General features: G+C 47.1%; 1 protein-coding gene across 1 annotated transcript in view; it reads right to left on the reverse strand.

Annotated features, from left to right (window-relative positions):
• Positions 1-9,954: 9,954 nt before the first annotated feature.
• The window catches only part of METTL24 (methyltransferase like 24), a gene marked incomplete at its 5' end in the record, with an annotated part of 25,161 nt that continues 18,776 nt past the window's right edge, over positions 9,955-16,339 (reverse strand). Inside the window, one exon of the mRNA XM_010017286.1 lies at positions 9,955-10,425. Within this exon, the coding sequence (XP_010015588.1) occupies positions 10,111-10,425 (315 nt within the window). The remainder of the gene's footprint in view (positions 10,426-16,339) is intronic.

Raw genomic sequence — 16,339 nt, forward strand, 5'->3', positions numbered from 1 at the left:
AGCTCTGGTGTGCGCTGGGTGCTGTGTCAGCTGAAAGTGGGCTGAAATAATTTAGAGTGCTTTTCTTCCTTCAAATCCATTTCCTAAATGGGTATGTGGCAGCATGCCCTGACCATTAACAGCTTGTAAGTACAGGGCACTGGGGAAGAGAGGAGGAACGGAGCAGATGATACAAAAACTTCGCACAGGAATGTGTGTTAGCTTCTACATCAGAAACACCCTTCTCAAATGCTTAAAAGCCTTTAAATCATAACACAAAATGTTTGGTGCTGTAGTTGGGACCGTTTTCCCATGTGTCATCTGCCAGGCAGACCTGCATGTGTGTGTATATAGATATAGGTAGATATATACACAGACACACAAAATATACGATGTATAAAAATAAATGTATAAACAGTTGTGGCAATATACTGGGTGTTGTCTTGGGAGAAAAAAAGTGTTGACTCCATCAATTCTGCTGAAGTTGATGAATTGGGATTAAATGTTTGCAACAAGCCCAGAATCAAAATTCCCCCTGAAACTTTGAGATAAACCCTTTTGTCCCTCACAGTTGGTCTCCATGTTAATCTTTCGTGGAATTTCTCACATCTGCACTGAAGCCCGGAGGGGGAATTTTTATGAGGATAATTCCCTCTTGTCATCTTAGAGTTGCAGACTCCAAAGCTCACACTGTCAGCCGGTTTGGTGCACACCAGGATAGATGGTGTGTGCCTGTGGGGCGTGTCAAGACTTGTCTTTCCAGCAGCCACCTGGGAAAAGATTTCTTGCTGGGCTAATTAACTCGAATCATGTCCTGCTCTTATCTTCCCAATTTCATGTTTCACCAGACATTGGTGTTATGAATGTTGGTCAGAGCAAGTCTAGACTGGTTCCCCGAGGCTGACTTGGTGTGCGAGCAGACAAAGCCAGGGGAAAGGCAATCCTGGGAGAAAAAGCAAAAGGCATGTTTTGAGTTCCACCAAGTTACTCTCCCAACATTAGGCAGAGAATGCAATGTGACTGAAGCAGAAAGGAGCTTCCTGGGCAGGCTGGAGGCAAGCATGTCATGCTGCCGGGAAGGAATCCACGCAAGCTGGAGTGCATGGCTGCTGTCACAGCATCCTAATTTTGTTCCCCTTGATCACGCTCTGTAACTTTCAGAAATCATGTGCCAATATGTTACCACTTTTATTAATACCAGTTACTTCTACAGTGGAAGTTTTTACAGAGAAGTGAGCTATCTATCTCCATCATTCTTGGACTTCTGCCTGGGAAGCTTGATAGTTCTTTTGGCCTTGTGCCGTCTTCCTTCTTGGACTTCTTTTCATATGCGAGAGGGGAAATATCCCACATACCCTCTTGCAACTTGCTGGTGTTTCTTGAAGCAGATGGTCTTGGCATGTGTCTTGCTCAGAGTTTGTAATTGTCCCCAGTAAGATGGGACTGCTCAGTCTTTGCCCTCATTATGAGGAACAAATATCTAAATCACTGTACATCCAGAAATGTCCAAGGATGTCTTGTAAAAAGCCGATTTTTAGCAACGGGCAGATGTTCAATATACCATTTAACACTGTGGTCTTTAAAGGCTGATTTACACAGTGAGTCTTGCAGCTCTGACAGCCCAGTAACACAATGTACTTTCCTTCTTTCTGCCAGCTGGTCATTACAAAATCCTGCTCCCGTTTGCTAGGAAGACTCCATATGACAAAAAGCCTGCACAAGGGAGAACATGCAGAGCGCAGAGGAGGGAGGCAGACTTTCAACAGTTGAACCTATACACCAGAAAAATCAGTTGCCAGGGAGGTTGGTCCTCTGGAGACTACTCCAGGACTTGCTGCTGGAGGGTTTCACTAACATACGCTCAAAATCATAGCCTGCAGTAAAATACGGCTTTTCTGTCAGGCTTGCTGATAAAAAAAACCAGATACACTCCGGCTGTCTTGCAGCACTCAGAGAAAACTGCTTGTGTCAGGGTTATGTTTACAGAAGCTCTTTGCAGAGTTTAAAGCTTTTAGAAACAAGCAGCAATGACTTTCAATGGGACGTGGCCCTCTAAGTTTGCCACGTACACTGGAAGTTTGACCTCAGGCCTGTTTGTTGTCTTGTTGCATGATAGAACATTTAAAATGTGTTAAATGCCTTTCTGAGCCTCCTTTTAAGCTGCTGCACTTCATGCCACTGGGAGACTGCTAAAATGAAATGTTCTTGAAGATGCATTGAGCTTGTCATACAGAATAAGAGGTTCTCATTAGGCCCTAGGGAATTTTGATTAGTTTGGCAGATGTCAAGGCTACCTGAGCCTGCTCCTCTGGTTTCAGAAAGAACGACACCACCACAAATCCCCTAGGGAGTTACTCCAGTAATGGGAAATTTACAGAGCTGCAAGACCACCGACAGTCACCTGGACATGGTTCTGGGAGCTGCACGTCTTTCCAGTGCTCTCAGCGCAATTGCCCCACAGTTGGTGCCTTGCGCTAACTCCCGGATAAACTCCAGTTGTGGAATGAGTTTGGGGTTTTTTTCCAGTGGAATTTCAACTCTTGCAAAGCAACATTTAAGAAAAAAAAACCCCACCAATACACAAATGCCTTGTCCTAGAAGGGCTGTAACAGTTGAACTTCCTTACCTTAGCTTGCACCAGGGTAATTACCCCACACAAGCTGGGACTCCAGCAGTTAGCGAGCTCAGCAACTTGCCCAGGCTAGTTGTTTACATTTTGCTACCGCACCCTTACACAATCTTGGTCCCTCATCTCCTCTGTATATACTCTATGAAACCTAATCCCTTCCAACAGTCCTTCCTCAGGAGATGAAGAGGGAAGTCAGACTCTGGATGAAGTCAGTTGTCAGGCCAGACACCTGCAGGAAAAGAAGTACAGCCCATTCCCTGGGGCTTTCTAAACCACATTGGGTTTTGTCAGAACAGCTTCCCTGCAGCAAGCTCCTTTCTTTCTCTCCCCTGGTGCTGACCCTTTGGAAGTACCTTGGGGCAAAGGCCGAGTTAGTCGATTTGCTTTTTGTCATTGTTCCTCCAATATTTAAGGAGTGGAGTAACATTATGGAGCACTTCTTCCAATGCTACATTCTCCTATTTCTTAGGGCAATTTTCCTTCACTTCAGAAAGAAGTTAGAAGGCATTTCAGGGTCTCTCCTGCCTGGCAGGTCACTCTGGGAGGTCAGCAGGGGGCTGACTGAAGTTCCAGCCCCTGTGCTATGGCTGCTCCTGGCTGCCGTCAGTGGAGATACATGGGTGCTCCTGGGCCATGGCTGCTGCTGCCATGTTAGAGGTCTGACACTGATCAGGAGCTGCCCCCACCTCCCTGCAAGGCACCCAGGGTGGTGGCTCCACTCTAGGTATCTGAAGGTGATTCACATTGTTCGGGTTCAATTCAGAAACGGAATCTCAAATACAGGGGAGGAATTATCAGCTCAGGTGCAGGAGCATTTTAATCACCTGCAGAAGTTGTGTACTGTGTACACCACTGGACTTTCCTTCAGGAAACCACTGAAAACCAAGCACATATGGTGGTAATCCACCAAAGCAGGGACATTGCATTGGTATTCACATTTGATTCGTCAGTTCCAGGCAGCTCAAAGCAGGATCCTCTTTTCCCCTTGTGTGAGGTCCTGCCCATCAGGATAAGGAACATAGCACAAGCTATCTCTGCAAAGGTCTATTTCTGAACCAGCTGAAACTCTTTACAACAGGCAGGTCAAACTATGCTGTGAACGGGGGCTTCTATTTAAGGGAAGAGCCATTCATTATCACAGGCAATTCCCTTCAAATTCCAGGCTTGCTCTGCCCCTGAAGGCCAGTGGAGGGGAGGCAAGTATAAATTTGTCTCTGAATGTAGGTCAGCTCTGAACTTCCACTGGCACTAACCAGGTCTCTACTGACTGCAATTAAATGTCACATTGTGTTAACAAGCAGGAAGAAATCAAGAGTGATTTCCTACTGAATAACCCTGAGGATCCTTTCAAGGACAGGGGAGCCGCTAATGAAGCTCATGAAATCAAAGTTTTTGAATGAACCAGATGGTCTCAGCTGTTGAATAATTCACCAGGGAGAATGAGTGCTATTTCTTCAGGTGTGCTACCGGCTGATGTATCTTCTAGGTGTCTGCCAAGAAAGGCCACACATATGGTCCCTTTATGCTTGCTTTGATCTTTCACAGTTGAGAGGCACTCATGAAGACTCGCCCTTCACAAGTCACTGATGGGATCACAGCCTGAGGCCAGAAGTGCATACCATAAACGTCAGGTTTTGGAGTATGGCAGGAGGTCAGACCTTTCTTTGGTCAAATTTTGGCATTTCCAAGGAGGCCACATTCAGAAAGGGATGAGTTTCCCTGGAGAAATGTGTTAGAGTCCTAACACATCCCCCTTGGTACTGCTGTGGGTTCTCTATGAAAAGCCCATGTGATAATTTAGGGGGATTCACATCTGTTGCTGCTCTTCATCTTCACCAGGTCACAGGCAGCACCTCTAAATGCTGATTCACAGAAGTGTGTGATTTATAAATCACTGCAAACCTCTCTGAAAGGGAAATGCCCTCACCCACAAAAGGCACATAAAACTGCCACTACGCGCAGGTCACCTCTGCAAAGATCCACTTTAGACTGAGCTGAAACATCTTGTGGTGGAGATGTTCTATTAATGCAATGACAACTCCGCTTCTGGAAGAAAGTGAGGTCATAATGTCCTTGTAAGCTGGGTCTGTCACTGGCTGTGGCCAACATGAATGACCGGAGGTGTGGGCAGTTTCACCCAGCGCCAAACTGGAGGCTCTGCAGAGCTGATGTGGACGCCTGCAGGGAGACACCCAATGCACCTGCGGACTGAGGGACAGAAGCCTGGGGGTAAAAAAGAGCTGGGCAATACCCATAACAGTGATGCTGCACAGATCTGGGACAGCTGAAGTTGCCAGGAGCACCTGGCGGATGGCACAGTATGGATATATGGCTTAGGAAAAAGGACGGGCCACTCTTGCAGTGAAGTCCTGTGCAAGCACATGTTGCTGGAAGGTCAGCCTAGTGACACACGTCTGCCAGCTCTCACCTGATGGCATGGGGTGATTTGGCCGCTGTGCTCCTGCCCTGGTTTGGTCCTGGCACCTTCCTGCACTGCTCCTGGCAATGAGAGTTTGAAGGCTGAGCCTGACTTTCTTCCTCAGCACAGAGGGCAGGGTCTTGCAGCGGGTCACTGAAGAGCTGTCTCCCTCTCAGATCAACCAGAGGCTTTACTGCATTCTCTGCAGGAGGTGCTGGGTGCTGCTCACACCGGGCTCTTGGGAATGCCAGGCCAGGCCCTTTCTTCCCGTCTGGGCACAGCCACGCAGTTACCAGAATCCAGGCTGTAGCTGTAACGGGAGAATGCCCTGCCCACACTGGTTTTAATAGTGCACTCTGTACTTAGCCCTTGAAGAGAGGGGCAGCTCCCACTGTTTCTGTGCAGGGCTGATCTGGGAAGAGATGTGGAGTACAACCGGCATGTGGTTATTGCAGGGCTTATTGCAGGGAGATGATCTCAACAAGCTCCTCACCTGCTTCACAGTCTCCCCAGCAGTCTGCGCTCCTCCAGAGCTGCTCCTGGGCAGTGCAATACTCCCTGCAAGGTGCCATCCCACAGGAGCAAGGCAGGCTCAGATGTGTGGATGCCCCTGAGGTAGCGGGTATGGCTGAGAGCTGGCACATAGCAGTAAATCTGGGGTCTGGCTGGTGGATCTCCAGCTCTGGCTGGAGCAGCATGAGCCTGTGGCTGCCAGCAGACCCGGATCCCTACCCTTCTCTCTCAGCACGGTCCATGACAGGTTGGAGATACCACCTGAGCAGGGTGTATGGCTGGGACGCTGCAGCAGGTAGGGGCTGATCACACCTATGTACAGCAGTAGGCAAACACAGACTCAGCCCATGCAGCATCCCTCAGCGGAGCCTGTCTGCTGGGGCACTCGGCCAGCGCTGGCCTGCACCCTGTGCTCCTACTCGGCAGCTCAGCCATCAGGAGATGGGAATTGAATTCATTTAAGTGTGTCTCCCTTAGGTAAAAGAGATCAATAAAAGGGAAGTGGTAAGGGCACAAAAGCAAGACCTCAGAAAGGCAGGCTGTAACTGCTTTAAAAGATGTGAAGTAGAAAGGCACAAATAGCGCATAAAATAGGAGCTGTTCATTTTCTCCCATAATATCACATAACTGCCTCCAGAATGATAAATGGCTTTTATCTATCCTGTATCTGAGATAAGGTTTCCTTAAAAATTACCATAGTTATTGGAATCTTTTCTTGCAGAAGATGTATTTGCTACAGCCTGAATTGTTCCTGACACTACTTGGCAATCCTGAGCAAGAGCATTAGCTGAGCATTTGCTAAACTCTTAACCAAAAAAGAACTAGGATGGATCTATGCTCTATTTCTATACTTTACATATCATAATTTTTTCTTCAGGGAAATAAGGGATAGAAGATGGGCATCCCTTTGGAATTTTAACATCTGAGATTGCATAATTCGTTTTTAACCCCTACCTAGTGGTTTCTTAAACAAATGATAGTAAGCTGCTAGACCAGTTACTCTACAACTTACCAGGATGAAAATGTGTGCAGTGCTAGAGCCCATAGTTTTGTGCTTTATGAATAAATCAGGACTCGCAGCTGAGCTTTTACCACCTCATTATTTGAAAAATGGGAGTTGAGCCATTCTGCAGCACAGCAAGCACAATGGTTCCAACAAGCAAGACACTGCCTTAGGAAATCCTGGCACCCTCTCACATATATTGAATCTCCTCATGGCCCTGCATTGTTAAACAACATCGGTACTTAATATGAAAGTTGCAGCAAGCATGGCTGTCACAGAGAAGGCATCTCCTCCCCATTTTCAGAGGTTGTGGTTCTCTTGGGTTGTATATTACCTACCTCAGGATGTAGCTTTGCCCCAAGGAAAAGTACTTTGCGCAGTGCCTTGGACACAGGGAATCCAACCCAGCTGCAAGAGGTCATCTTGATTTTGAGTGCTGCAGAGCCGAGGACATGGTGGGCCCCCACAGTGACCTGCTCTGGGTCACTGCAAAGCCCCTTGCTCCCCAGTCCAGGCAGGATGCGGAGGAGCAGAAACAGAAGCTACATTTGTAAAATCATAGAATAATAAAATATCTCAAGTTGGAAGGGACCCGCTAAAGGGCCATTGGGTCCAACTCCCTGCTGCTTGCAGGACTACCTAAAACTAAACCATATGACTAAGAGCATCATCCAGACACGCCTTGAACATTGACAGGGTTGGTGCTGTGACTTCCCTGGGGAGCCTCTTCCAGTGACTGACCACCCTCTCAGTGAAGAACCTTTTCCCTGATAACACACTAATGTTTTATTTATTGCTAAGCAGCACTTATCTCCAAGTCAAGGACATTTCAGCCTCTCATGCTCTGCCAGTGAGGAGGGGGCACAAGAAGCCGGGAGGAAGCAGAGACAGGACACCTGACCCAAACTGGCCAAAGGGCTATTCCATACCACAGCACATCATGCCCAGTATATAAACTGGGAGGAGTTACCCAGAAGGGACTGATCACTGCTCGGATACAGGATAGGCATCAGTCAGCAGGTGGTGAGCAACGGTATTATGCGTCACTCGACCTTTCTTGGGTATTATTTCTCCCTTTTTGCTGTCTCTAATTATTATTATTAAATTATTAAACTGTTCTTATCTCAACTGATTAGTTTTATCTTTTTTTTCTGGTTCTCCCCATCTCACCAGGTTGGGGAGGAAATGGCTGAGCAACTCATGATCCTTAGTTGCCCTGGGGCTAAACCACCACAATGGCCTGAGCCAGGGATCTCATTAATTCACTAGCTAGCCGTTCCTGTGCATGCTGCCAGCCACTGCTTAATTTACTAGCACAGGCATAGCTGGGATCATCACCTGGTCAGTAGTCCCAGTCTGGCTGCGCAATCCTTCTTCCTCCCTAAATGAGGCATTTGATGTGCAGAAGCCCATGTTAAGTCCCCTTAGAATTAAACTCCACTTCAGCAAATCCTAGTGTAACTAAAGTAGATGGATTATTTTTTACAAGGAAAATGAAACTGGGGAGCCGGTAAATCAGACACTCCACACAACACAAGGCACTGCCGGCGTGACTGAAAGGCAGTAGATTGAAAACCAGCGTGCATTTGTTATAGAAGAAAGGGGTTGACATTTAGCCACAAGTTAAAATGTGACTAGGAAAAATGACACAAACCTGCACACACGATGGCACAGAGCTGGCTTTCGCTGAAGAGATTAAAATCCCCTCCATTCCACTAGACCATCACCACCCTCATCCTTCACCACTGAAGCAGGGAGGGGGGTTTTCTGCATCTTCCATAACACCCCAAAGCCTGTGCTATCTGTGGCCAACGTGGATGCTCAAAGTCAGCTTCACTGCAGCAGTTTCAAGTCTTCAGAGAGGTGGGAGAGAGGAAAGCTGGATGCCTGCCTTGGTGTGAAGCCTGGGGAAGGTGAGGGGAATGGCCCAATCCAGCAGGGAGGCAAAGCAGAGGCTCTGGGAGAAAGCTGACTCACCTGTCTGGAAGGAACACTCCTACACTCATTTTCCTCTCCTCTGGCTGCATGCTGAAATCCTGTGGGCATGCTGGGTCCAGCAGAGGGCCCTGCTGTGGGAAGGAGTGGATGAGGGAGTTGAAGCATCAGAAAGAGTGAAAAAGGAAAGGAGGGTGTGAAAGGAGAGAAGGAAACGCCAGGATTACAAGAGAAGGAACAACATGGGGACAGAGAGAGAGTTGTTAAACGCACAATGCTGGGCTGAGGCGCACCCAGGGGAGGAACACAGCCCTGCAGAAGCGGGAAGCCAAAGGCAGTTACAAAGGCCATCTATTGAAGACATGGAAGTGGTGTCATGTTGTATTTCAATGCAAAGTTTAATGTCAAAATTCCTTTAAAAAGAAAAAAACCCAACCTGCTGTATATTGTAGCTCCCCCCCACACCCCATTCCTTAGCTCCTCAAGGGACCAGCCAAGGCTGGCTCCTGGGAGCGCACTGCAGACAGCCTGCACACCAGCCTGCAGAGCCCAGCCTGGTGCAGACCAGGGCACCCGCCTGTGCCACCACCTCTGCCAGCATTGGTGTAGAACGAGGGTCTGGCCTCCTGGTGCCAGGGAGAACCAACTGGGCCAGGGCGGTGGTGTGGAGACAGCAGGTGAACAGGCAGAGCACGGAGAAAGCACCAACAAAATGTTCAGCTAAACCCTCAAACAAACAAACTAAAAAGACCAGGTTTCACTTTTACCTCTTTTAAACAAGTACCTTGCTAGATGACAAACCATTTGCTGTGGCCATTACAAGTGTAATTTAAAACAAGCCATTCTCTGAGCAGATGAACTACGGAAGTCATGTCTTCTACTGCTGACGCCACCAGAGTTTGAGGAGTGGGAGCACTTGGTAGCAGCTTTTCTGGCAGCTGAGTCTCTCTGTCCCACCACCTCCTGTGTGAGAAGCACTGACCTCACTTCCCGCAGCGAGACTGCCCTTACAGGAGCCAAAGTCGTATCTCTCAGAAGCTGCTCAACAAAACAGGTAGGAATTTAGTTTGGTGGCGATTTCTGCCTCTGCCAAATTCAGCTGAAATTTGCCAGTGGGTTCAAGAACATAACTGTTCTTGCCAAAACTTGTTCCATAGGAAACAAGGCCAAAGTAAAGAAGGTGCAAATCAAAGATGATGGCTTTACAGAGAAGTAAAACTTGGCCCTTCCTGAGAAAGGCACCTCCTCATGAGCACTCCCCTGCCAGAGGGTCAGCGCAGGTCAGTGAGCAGAGCTTTCTGGAGCAACCCCAGAGGGATGCCCTCTGTGCTGGCACATGCAGGCACAGGGCAGCCTGGGAAAGCCGTGCTGTTAGCCCCCCGGACAAACCTTCACAGAAACTTCTGTTCTTTGCAAGTGTACCCACTGGCAAATACATTGATACACAAATCTGCACCATGTAGCCTCTCCTAGTGCCAGTTCTTTTGACCACATATAAAAATAAAAGCCAGTCCATTTTGTCAGCAGTCACTGTGTGCATACTTAGGAACTTTAGCCAGTGACGCCGAAGTCCTCTTCAATAACGCTGCGGGGCCAGATGGCTCACAGTCACGCATCATAAATTCCTCTCTACTATTTCCATCTTGTATTTACCCAGCTCAGCGTGTAACAGCTACTGGCGTTGAAGGCTTCCTTTTTCAGAAACATCTGTGGTTTTGATAAGTGTTTGTAGGTATGGAAAAGCCTGAAGTCTTTCAGCTCCAGTTCCCGGAGCAGACTGTACCAGTACCGCACCACGGTGCTGTCATTGCCACTGACCTCAAACCCAGGCCAGTGGACGTGCACCTCGAAGACCAGCTGTCCTATCTGCTCAACAACATCTTCCAGGATCAGGTTTTCCAAAATTTTCCACTCGGCACTCTCCACATCTGCCTTGAGGACATCAATCTGCAACAAAAACACCATTACTGTGTGAAAATGAGGGGCTTTGCAGTTATTGTCAGTAACATCTGAGGCCAGGCTTGCCCATTTTATAATTACGTAATTGTTCTATGCACAAATCCTTTTGCAAATAAACTGAAAAATCTCAGAGTATTCTAGGGCTAACATGGACACTACCTGAAGTTTCAAACTTGTCTGTTCACAAGCCTTCTCCTGCCTCCACCTCCTGGTCTGAAAAGTTTTGTACCCTGAGGTGGTCGATGCAGCTCATCCTGCAACCAACCAATGTCAGTTCCTTCACAGATCTTGTGGTGGCATCAAAGCTATGGAAAAAAGAAGCTGACCTAAATAAACAAAGACACTAAGACACTACTGGTTTTTATCTCTCCAACATGAAATCCTGCATCAGAACAAAACACACTAACAGTGATTACCTGCACCACAGCAGAGCAGGGTCCGCATGTACCAGATGCTACATGCACCATGCAAGTACAAGAGAAGGCCAAAGTGAAATATCTGCTCAGGTAGCTGGTGACCTGAGCAGCTCAGATCATCATGACCAGGGCCAAGCTGCTGTCCAAAGCTGCCACAGGCATCACTACAGATGCTGAGTAAGGATGACTAAATCAAAAGAGAATTACACAAAGAGTCTGCAGAGTTTTAAGGGCAGCTCCCCTGAAGAAAAAGAGATAGCAGGGAAGAAGCCATGAAGCTGTATGAAGGAAAAAATACATCTAATACAACAGTTTTTTGGCTTAGATCATTATTAAATTTTGTAGTAAGATGTTCAGTAATCCAAATTCTCACAGCCCAACACAAGTGCAGGTTGATTTAGCTTGGAGATTAACTGGGAGTTGCATGCTTTAATAAAAAAAGAGCATTTCAGCACAATTTCACACCTGGTAGAAAATGATGACTGCAGTAGTACTCACAAGCTGCAGAGCTCAAAGGCCTGTGTTTCCCAGAGCCAAACAGGGGAAAACTGCCCCTGCTGTGAGAGCAGGGTTTGCTTGTGCTGGTTGCACCTGAGCTGCTGCTTCTGCCCATCTGCTTGCACTCAAGAGCATTTGAAGTGAAAAACTGAAGGCTTTATTTAGAGTCAAGAATAGTAAAAAAAGAAACCAACAAAACCACACAGATTCTCTCTGGCAGCCCACCCAAACCATCAATAGTATTGGAGAAAGCATTTGTGCAGGTACGGGAGATAAATTTGGGTGAGTGATGTAAGAGCATTGCCAAGGCAACCACTTTCCTAAGCCACACCATCCCAGGACGCCTTGCTGGTGCCAGGCCATGCCCTGCCCATGTAGGCTGTGGCCCTGGCTTGCAACCCCTCTGCCCAGGGGCTCAGGGCAGGGGTTGCGCTGTGAGCACCTCTCCTGTACCACCAGAGCTCTGCTTCGCACAGGCCATAGCTAGGAACCATGGGGCCACGGGATGGGGTGACCACATCTACCTTTCCTTGTTCTCTGGATGGCTAACATGGGATGGCAAGAATCAGTAGGTGTTAAAGGGTTGATGTTTCTGGTCTCCACCTGTAAAATGAGAGTATTAACCACTGAACACCCTCTGTAGGGTGCAAAGGTTGTGCCTGTGAAGAGCTGTGAGACTTTTGTGGGACAAGCTGTAAACCAGCTGAAAACAAAACACTGCCTTTTCAGAGCAAGACTTGGAAAGTGGGACTTGAATGATGTCCATGGTCACAGACCAAATAACGACAAGCCAAATCACTGTCTGCCTGCTCATTAAGGCAGCATTGTGCCTCCTCCACACTGAGGGAGGCAGAGGGCCAGTGGAAAATGACAGAGGGATTATGGAATTAAAGCCCGTATTGTGGTACGTCTGCACAGGGAGCAGAGAGGAAGGTTGCACAGACAACCTTAGCTCTGGTATTTCCTTACTTAACTCTGCAACAAAGCCTGTCAGTCTGTCTATCTGTGGGTCAGTGAAACAGTTTAACATAGCGCTCCTTTGGGTTCAAGGGGAGGCCGAATGTAAATGATGCTGCTCATGGCATTTCAACAAAGGGCTACTTCATGGTTGAGCTCACTTGTTTTCCTTTATACACTGAAATAGTTTACTTATTTTTCAGATAGCAACCCACAGCTCTACCTGTAAGGCAATTTTGTAGGTAGTTGATTCCACATGGGTGCAATTGCCATGGGACTGTGCTGCTGCATTTCAGAAACCACAGACTTCTGTAACTTTGAAAGACCAATTATTCAAAACCTTTCTTTTCTGGGGGTTTGGGGGGAGAAATGTTTCTCAGTGTTTGCTTTTGGTTTCCCATGATCTTCCTTTATGGCAACAGTAAGACATCTTTTTCCCATGGTCATGTTTCCAATCATCATCCAGGTTTGTTTGTTTTTCTCTTGAGACACTAACTGCTGCTCAGCAGGCACTCTGCAAGTTCTGGGCTGTATTTGCAAAATTGATCCAAAAAGTGGCTGCTAACCAATGTTTCAGTAGGATAAAATGAGTTACCACAATAACCACTTAAACACATATTGAAATGACCAGAAAAGAAACATGAGGCTAGTGCGGATGTGCTTCACGCACAAACCAGAGGCTCTTTGCTGCCTTTAGTGCCCTGCACTGCTCAGAGATCTGGAGGAAGGAAGGTGTCTGGCTCTACCCACCAACTTGCATGACTGCCTTCCAGGCAAGGCATCCATCTCAGCCCAAAGTCCACATTTTATGCCACAGATAGGATAAAATAAACAGCAGAATAGCTTTGTGTCAGAGTATCTTGAGTGAATAACAAGTGTCCTCCTAACACAAATTTTGTGATGATCAGACTGCTCAGGAGATATTTACCATCATTGATAAGCAACACACTACTGATAAGAAATGCACCATCACCTTCCAAACACCTTGATTCAAAGTGCCAGTGAAAGGATTAGTGGGCACCTCTATAAATTCAGAGCTCTAATTCACCTGGGAGGTAAAAGATGGCAGTCAATTCCCATCCATTTCAAGCACTCACAGACTAAAGCTGGTTCCTCTTATCTTCCACAAATCCTCTAATCTTCCAAAACTAACTAGGTTATCAGCGAAAAGTAAAAAAATGTGCCTTTTTTAACGCTTTCTCAGTTTAGCTCCCTTAAAAAAGCACTGTAGCATTGTACCTGGAGACTTGGAGACAAAAAAAAGGCCTTTCCTCACACACAACCAGGCATATGAAACAACTGAAAAAGAATGCATTTTAGTTAGTGAAGGTCAACACATACTGTATGAAGCCTCATTACTTCTTTTTAGGGTAATGACTTGTTACAACCGTGCATCATTTTCTAAAGTAGAGCTCGGAGCTCTGTTTGCCTTGATCATTTTTGAAATACCAGGGTTAACAGGGGATTTCAGGCTCTGCGCTGCCCCGTGGGCACCATTTAAAGCTCCCTGTGGAGAAGAGTCAATTGAGAGTGAGTAGCTGGAGGAAGCAATTTAGCTGTATTACTTCCAGCATGAACTCAGCATGTGGAAGCAGCAGCCAGGAAAGGCAAAAACAGCAAATGTGGTACGGGTAAGGTAAGGAGGATCCCTCCCTTTCTGTGGGAGGAACTCTGCAGCACAAGCTGGGAGCAGGGAGAGGAGAGCTGGTTACAGCTTTCACGTGGAGGAGTGGAGCTCAGAACCATCCCATCCTCCTTGAATCACAGTGCTACACTGGGGATTTAAGGCTGTGAGAAATAACCCTCTGCTCCAGCTTCCAGATACCAGGTTACCATTTTGACATCCACTGTACAGCAAGTGCATAAACTCTGCTTGCCCATGCATCAGTTTTTTTCCCTCTCTACCTACATACAATTCTCTATTTTCAGCAGAAAAAAATCTAGAAAAAGCTGTTTAATTCATATTTTGATAGCACATAACTTTGCAGATAACAAACAGGTTCTTGAGTGTGGCTTTTCAAAACATAGCTTCTTTCTTTCTTCCTTTTTCCATCTGCAACCTTTCAGCATGATACTTCCCTCCTTTCAAAATGCATCTGCAGGTCCTCCTCACCAGCAGGTGATGGCTTGGATGTAAAGTCCCTTTCATTCTGAGCTGAAGCTGAAACTGATGGCAGACAGGATACCACATAGCCTAATAGCAAATTATGCTCCCAGCAACTTGTAACTGCCTCTCCCCATGCTCCCTGGGAACAGCGGGAGGGGGAACCATCCTGGCTCTCTCCAAGCCACCCACTGGGGAGACTGGGACTGCTGTGGGCACAGTCTGAACAACATGGATACTGAAATCAGGAGAAAAGTCTGGCACTACTGGCCAGTGATGTACAGTTCCAAACAGCAGCACTTCTTCAAATTACCTCCCTCCCTTCCCACACACATTTACACCCCTTCTGTGATGGTCCATATGGCCAACTTCAAAATGACTCCGGGACAAATGTATCATTTGAGATTATTTGCTCTCAATGTGACAGATCGGGCACATCTTCAAGATCTGCTTAAGGCATCAAAGCCACAAAGTCAGTTTGTGCAGCTGGGTGCTTACATTGTCTTTGGTCTTTTTTTACAGTAAAGGGAAAACCATCAGTTGGAGTCACTCATACAATATGCACATCACAGAAATAGAGAACTGGCAGGGAGAGCAGGCGAGCTTCGTTCCTCTGCTCACCGCTGATCCTCCACAGACTTGTCAGTGATAGAGAAGTCTTCTTTTCTCCCAGCTCCAGTGATGTGCTCCCATGAAAGTGTTACGCAGCAGGGGCAGGATATTAAGTCATTTTACACTTACCACTTAAGCTGGAGAAAATGTTTCAAAATCATATAAAGAAAAACTTATTTAACTTTCTCCATCAGTATACCAACAGTTTGCCAGAAGCAGTAATGAATGGCCCCAGACAAATGTACCCATCCAGGAAGCCCAACCAGTACATGCAGGAGGCATCAATCTCAGCTGTGTGCTCCAGAGCACTGCAGGCACTTTGCCCATGCTGTTCCATGGCAGACTATTCCCAGCAAGGACCCATGAGGTCACCCCAAGTGACTCCCTCCCATAGCTGCAGAGCCTATGTGTGGGGATGACCTGGTACTTTTATTCCCCACTTCCTCCCTTGGTCTCTTGATGCTGAGAGGTTTCCCACATGCTCTCTCCATCTGGAAGCAATTTCTCTCTGAAGGCTCACCACAGAAAAGGAGACAGCCTCACTCTCCCCTCCTCCAGTCCAGCCCAGTTAAGCAGTGTCACTTGCTCCAGTGGACAGGCAGAGAAGAAGAGGCCTTTTAGCTAGCAGGAGGTGTTTTTCAAAGCCACTTTATGAGACAACAAAACAATTTCTGGTGTAACAACTGCCACCTGACTTGGGAGACCAGCATGGCCTGAAATCCTTTCTTCTTGGCTGCATTTGGCCAGGAGACTGCAGAGTTTCACCTGTGGCCTTCCTGACATCACAAACATTACCATGAGAATAGTTCTTGGCATCTTCCCAACTTAACTCACACTGGGCACTGGACCAGCCAGAGACTGCAGCACACACATTAAATCATCTTCTGGTCATAAAATAATACGTATCTCCAAACCTGAACTGATTTTGAGATAGGTTTGATGGGTTTATCTAGCATGCTATAACGACCTTAAAGCTAGCAGTATTGTGCTTAACATCTCATCTAGCCTTCTACCTGGCAAGACCAAGGTTCCTGTACCCAGGATCTACAAGCCCTCAGCATGGGGCAGGCCAGCACTACATGCAGACAATGCTGAGGGAGAGGACCTTCCCCTCACAAAAATCCTGAGCATCAAAGATCTTGGCTCCCCGTCTCTTTAAACTAGACCAGTCTCCAGAGCAGGCAATGGGCCTAACCACTAGCTGAGGACTCGAAGAGATGCTTTCTCAAAGAAAACAGTGAGGAGTCAGTGTGAAGACATGAGCCCCCATAGAGTGACCTTCTCACCTGCTCAGAATGCCAGCAGCTCACAAGAT

The sequence above is a fragment of the Nestor notabilis genome, unplaced genomic scaffold (assembly GCF_000696875.1).
Source record: "Nestor notabilis isolate BGI_N333 unplaced genomic scaffold, ASM69687v1 scaffold14096, whole genome shotgun sequence".
NCBI lineage: Eukaryota > Metazoa > Chordata > Aves > Psittaciformes > Psittacidae > Nestor > Nestor notabilis.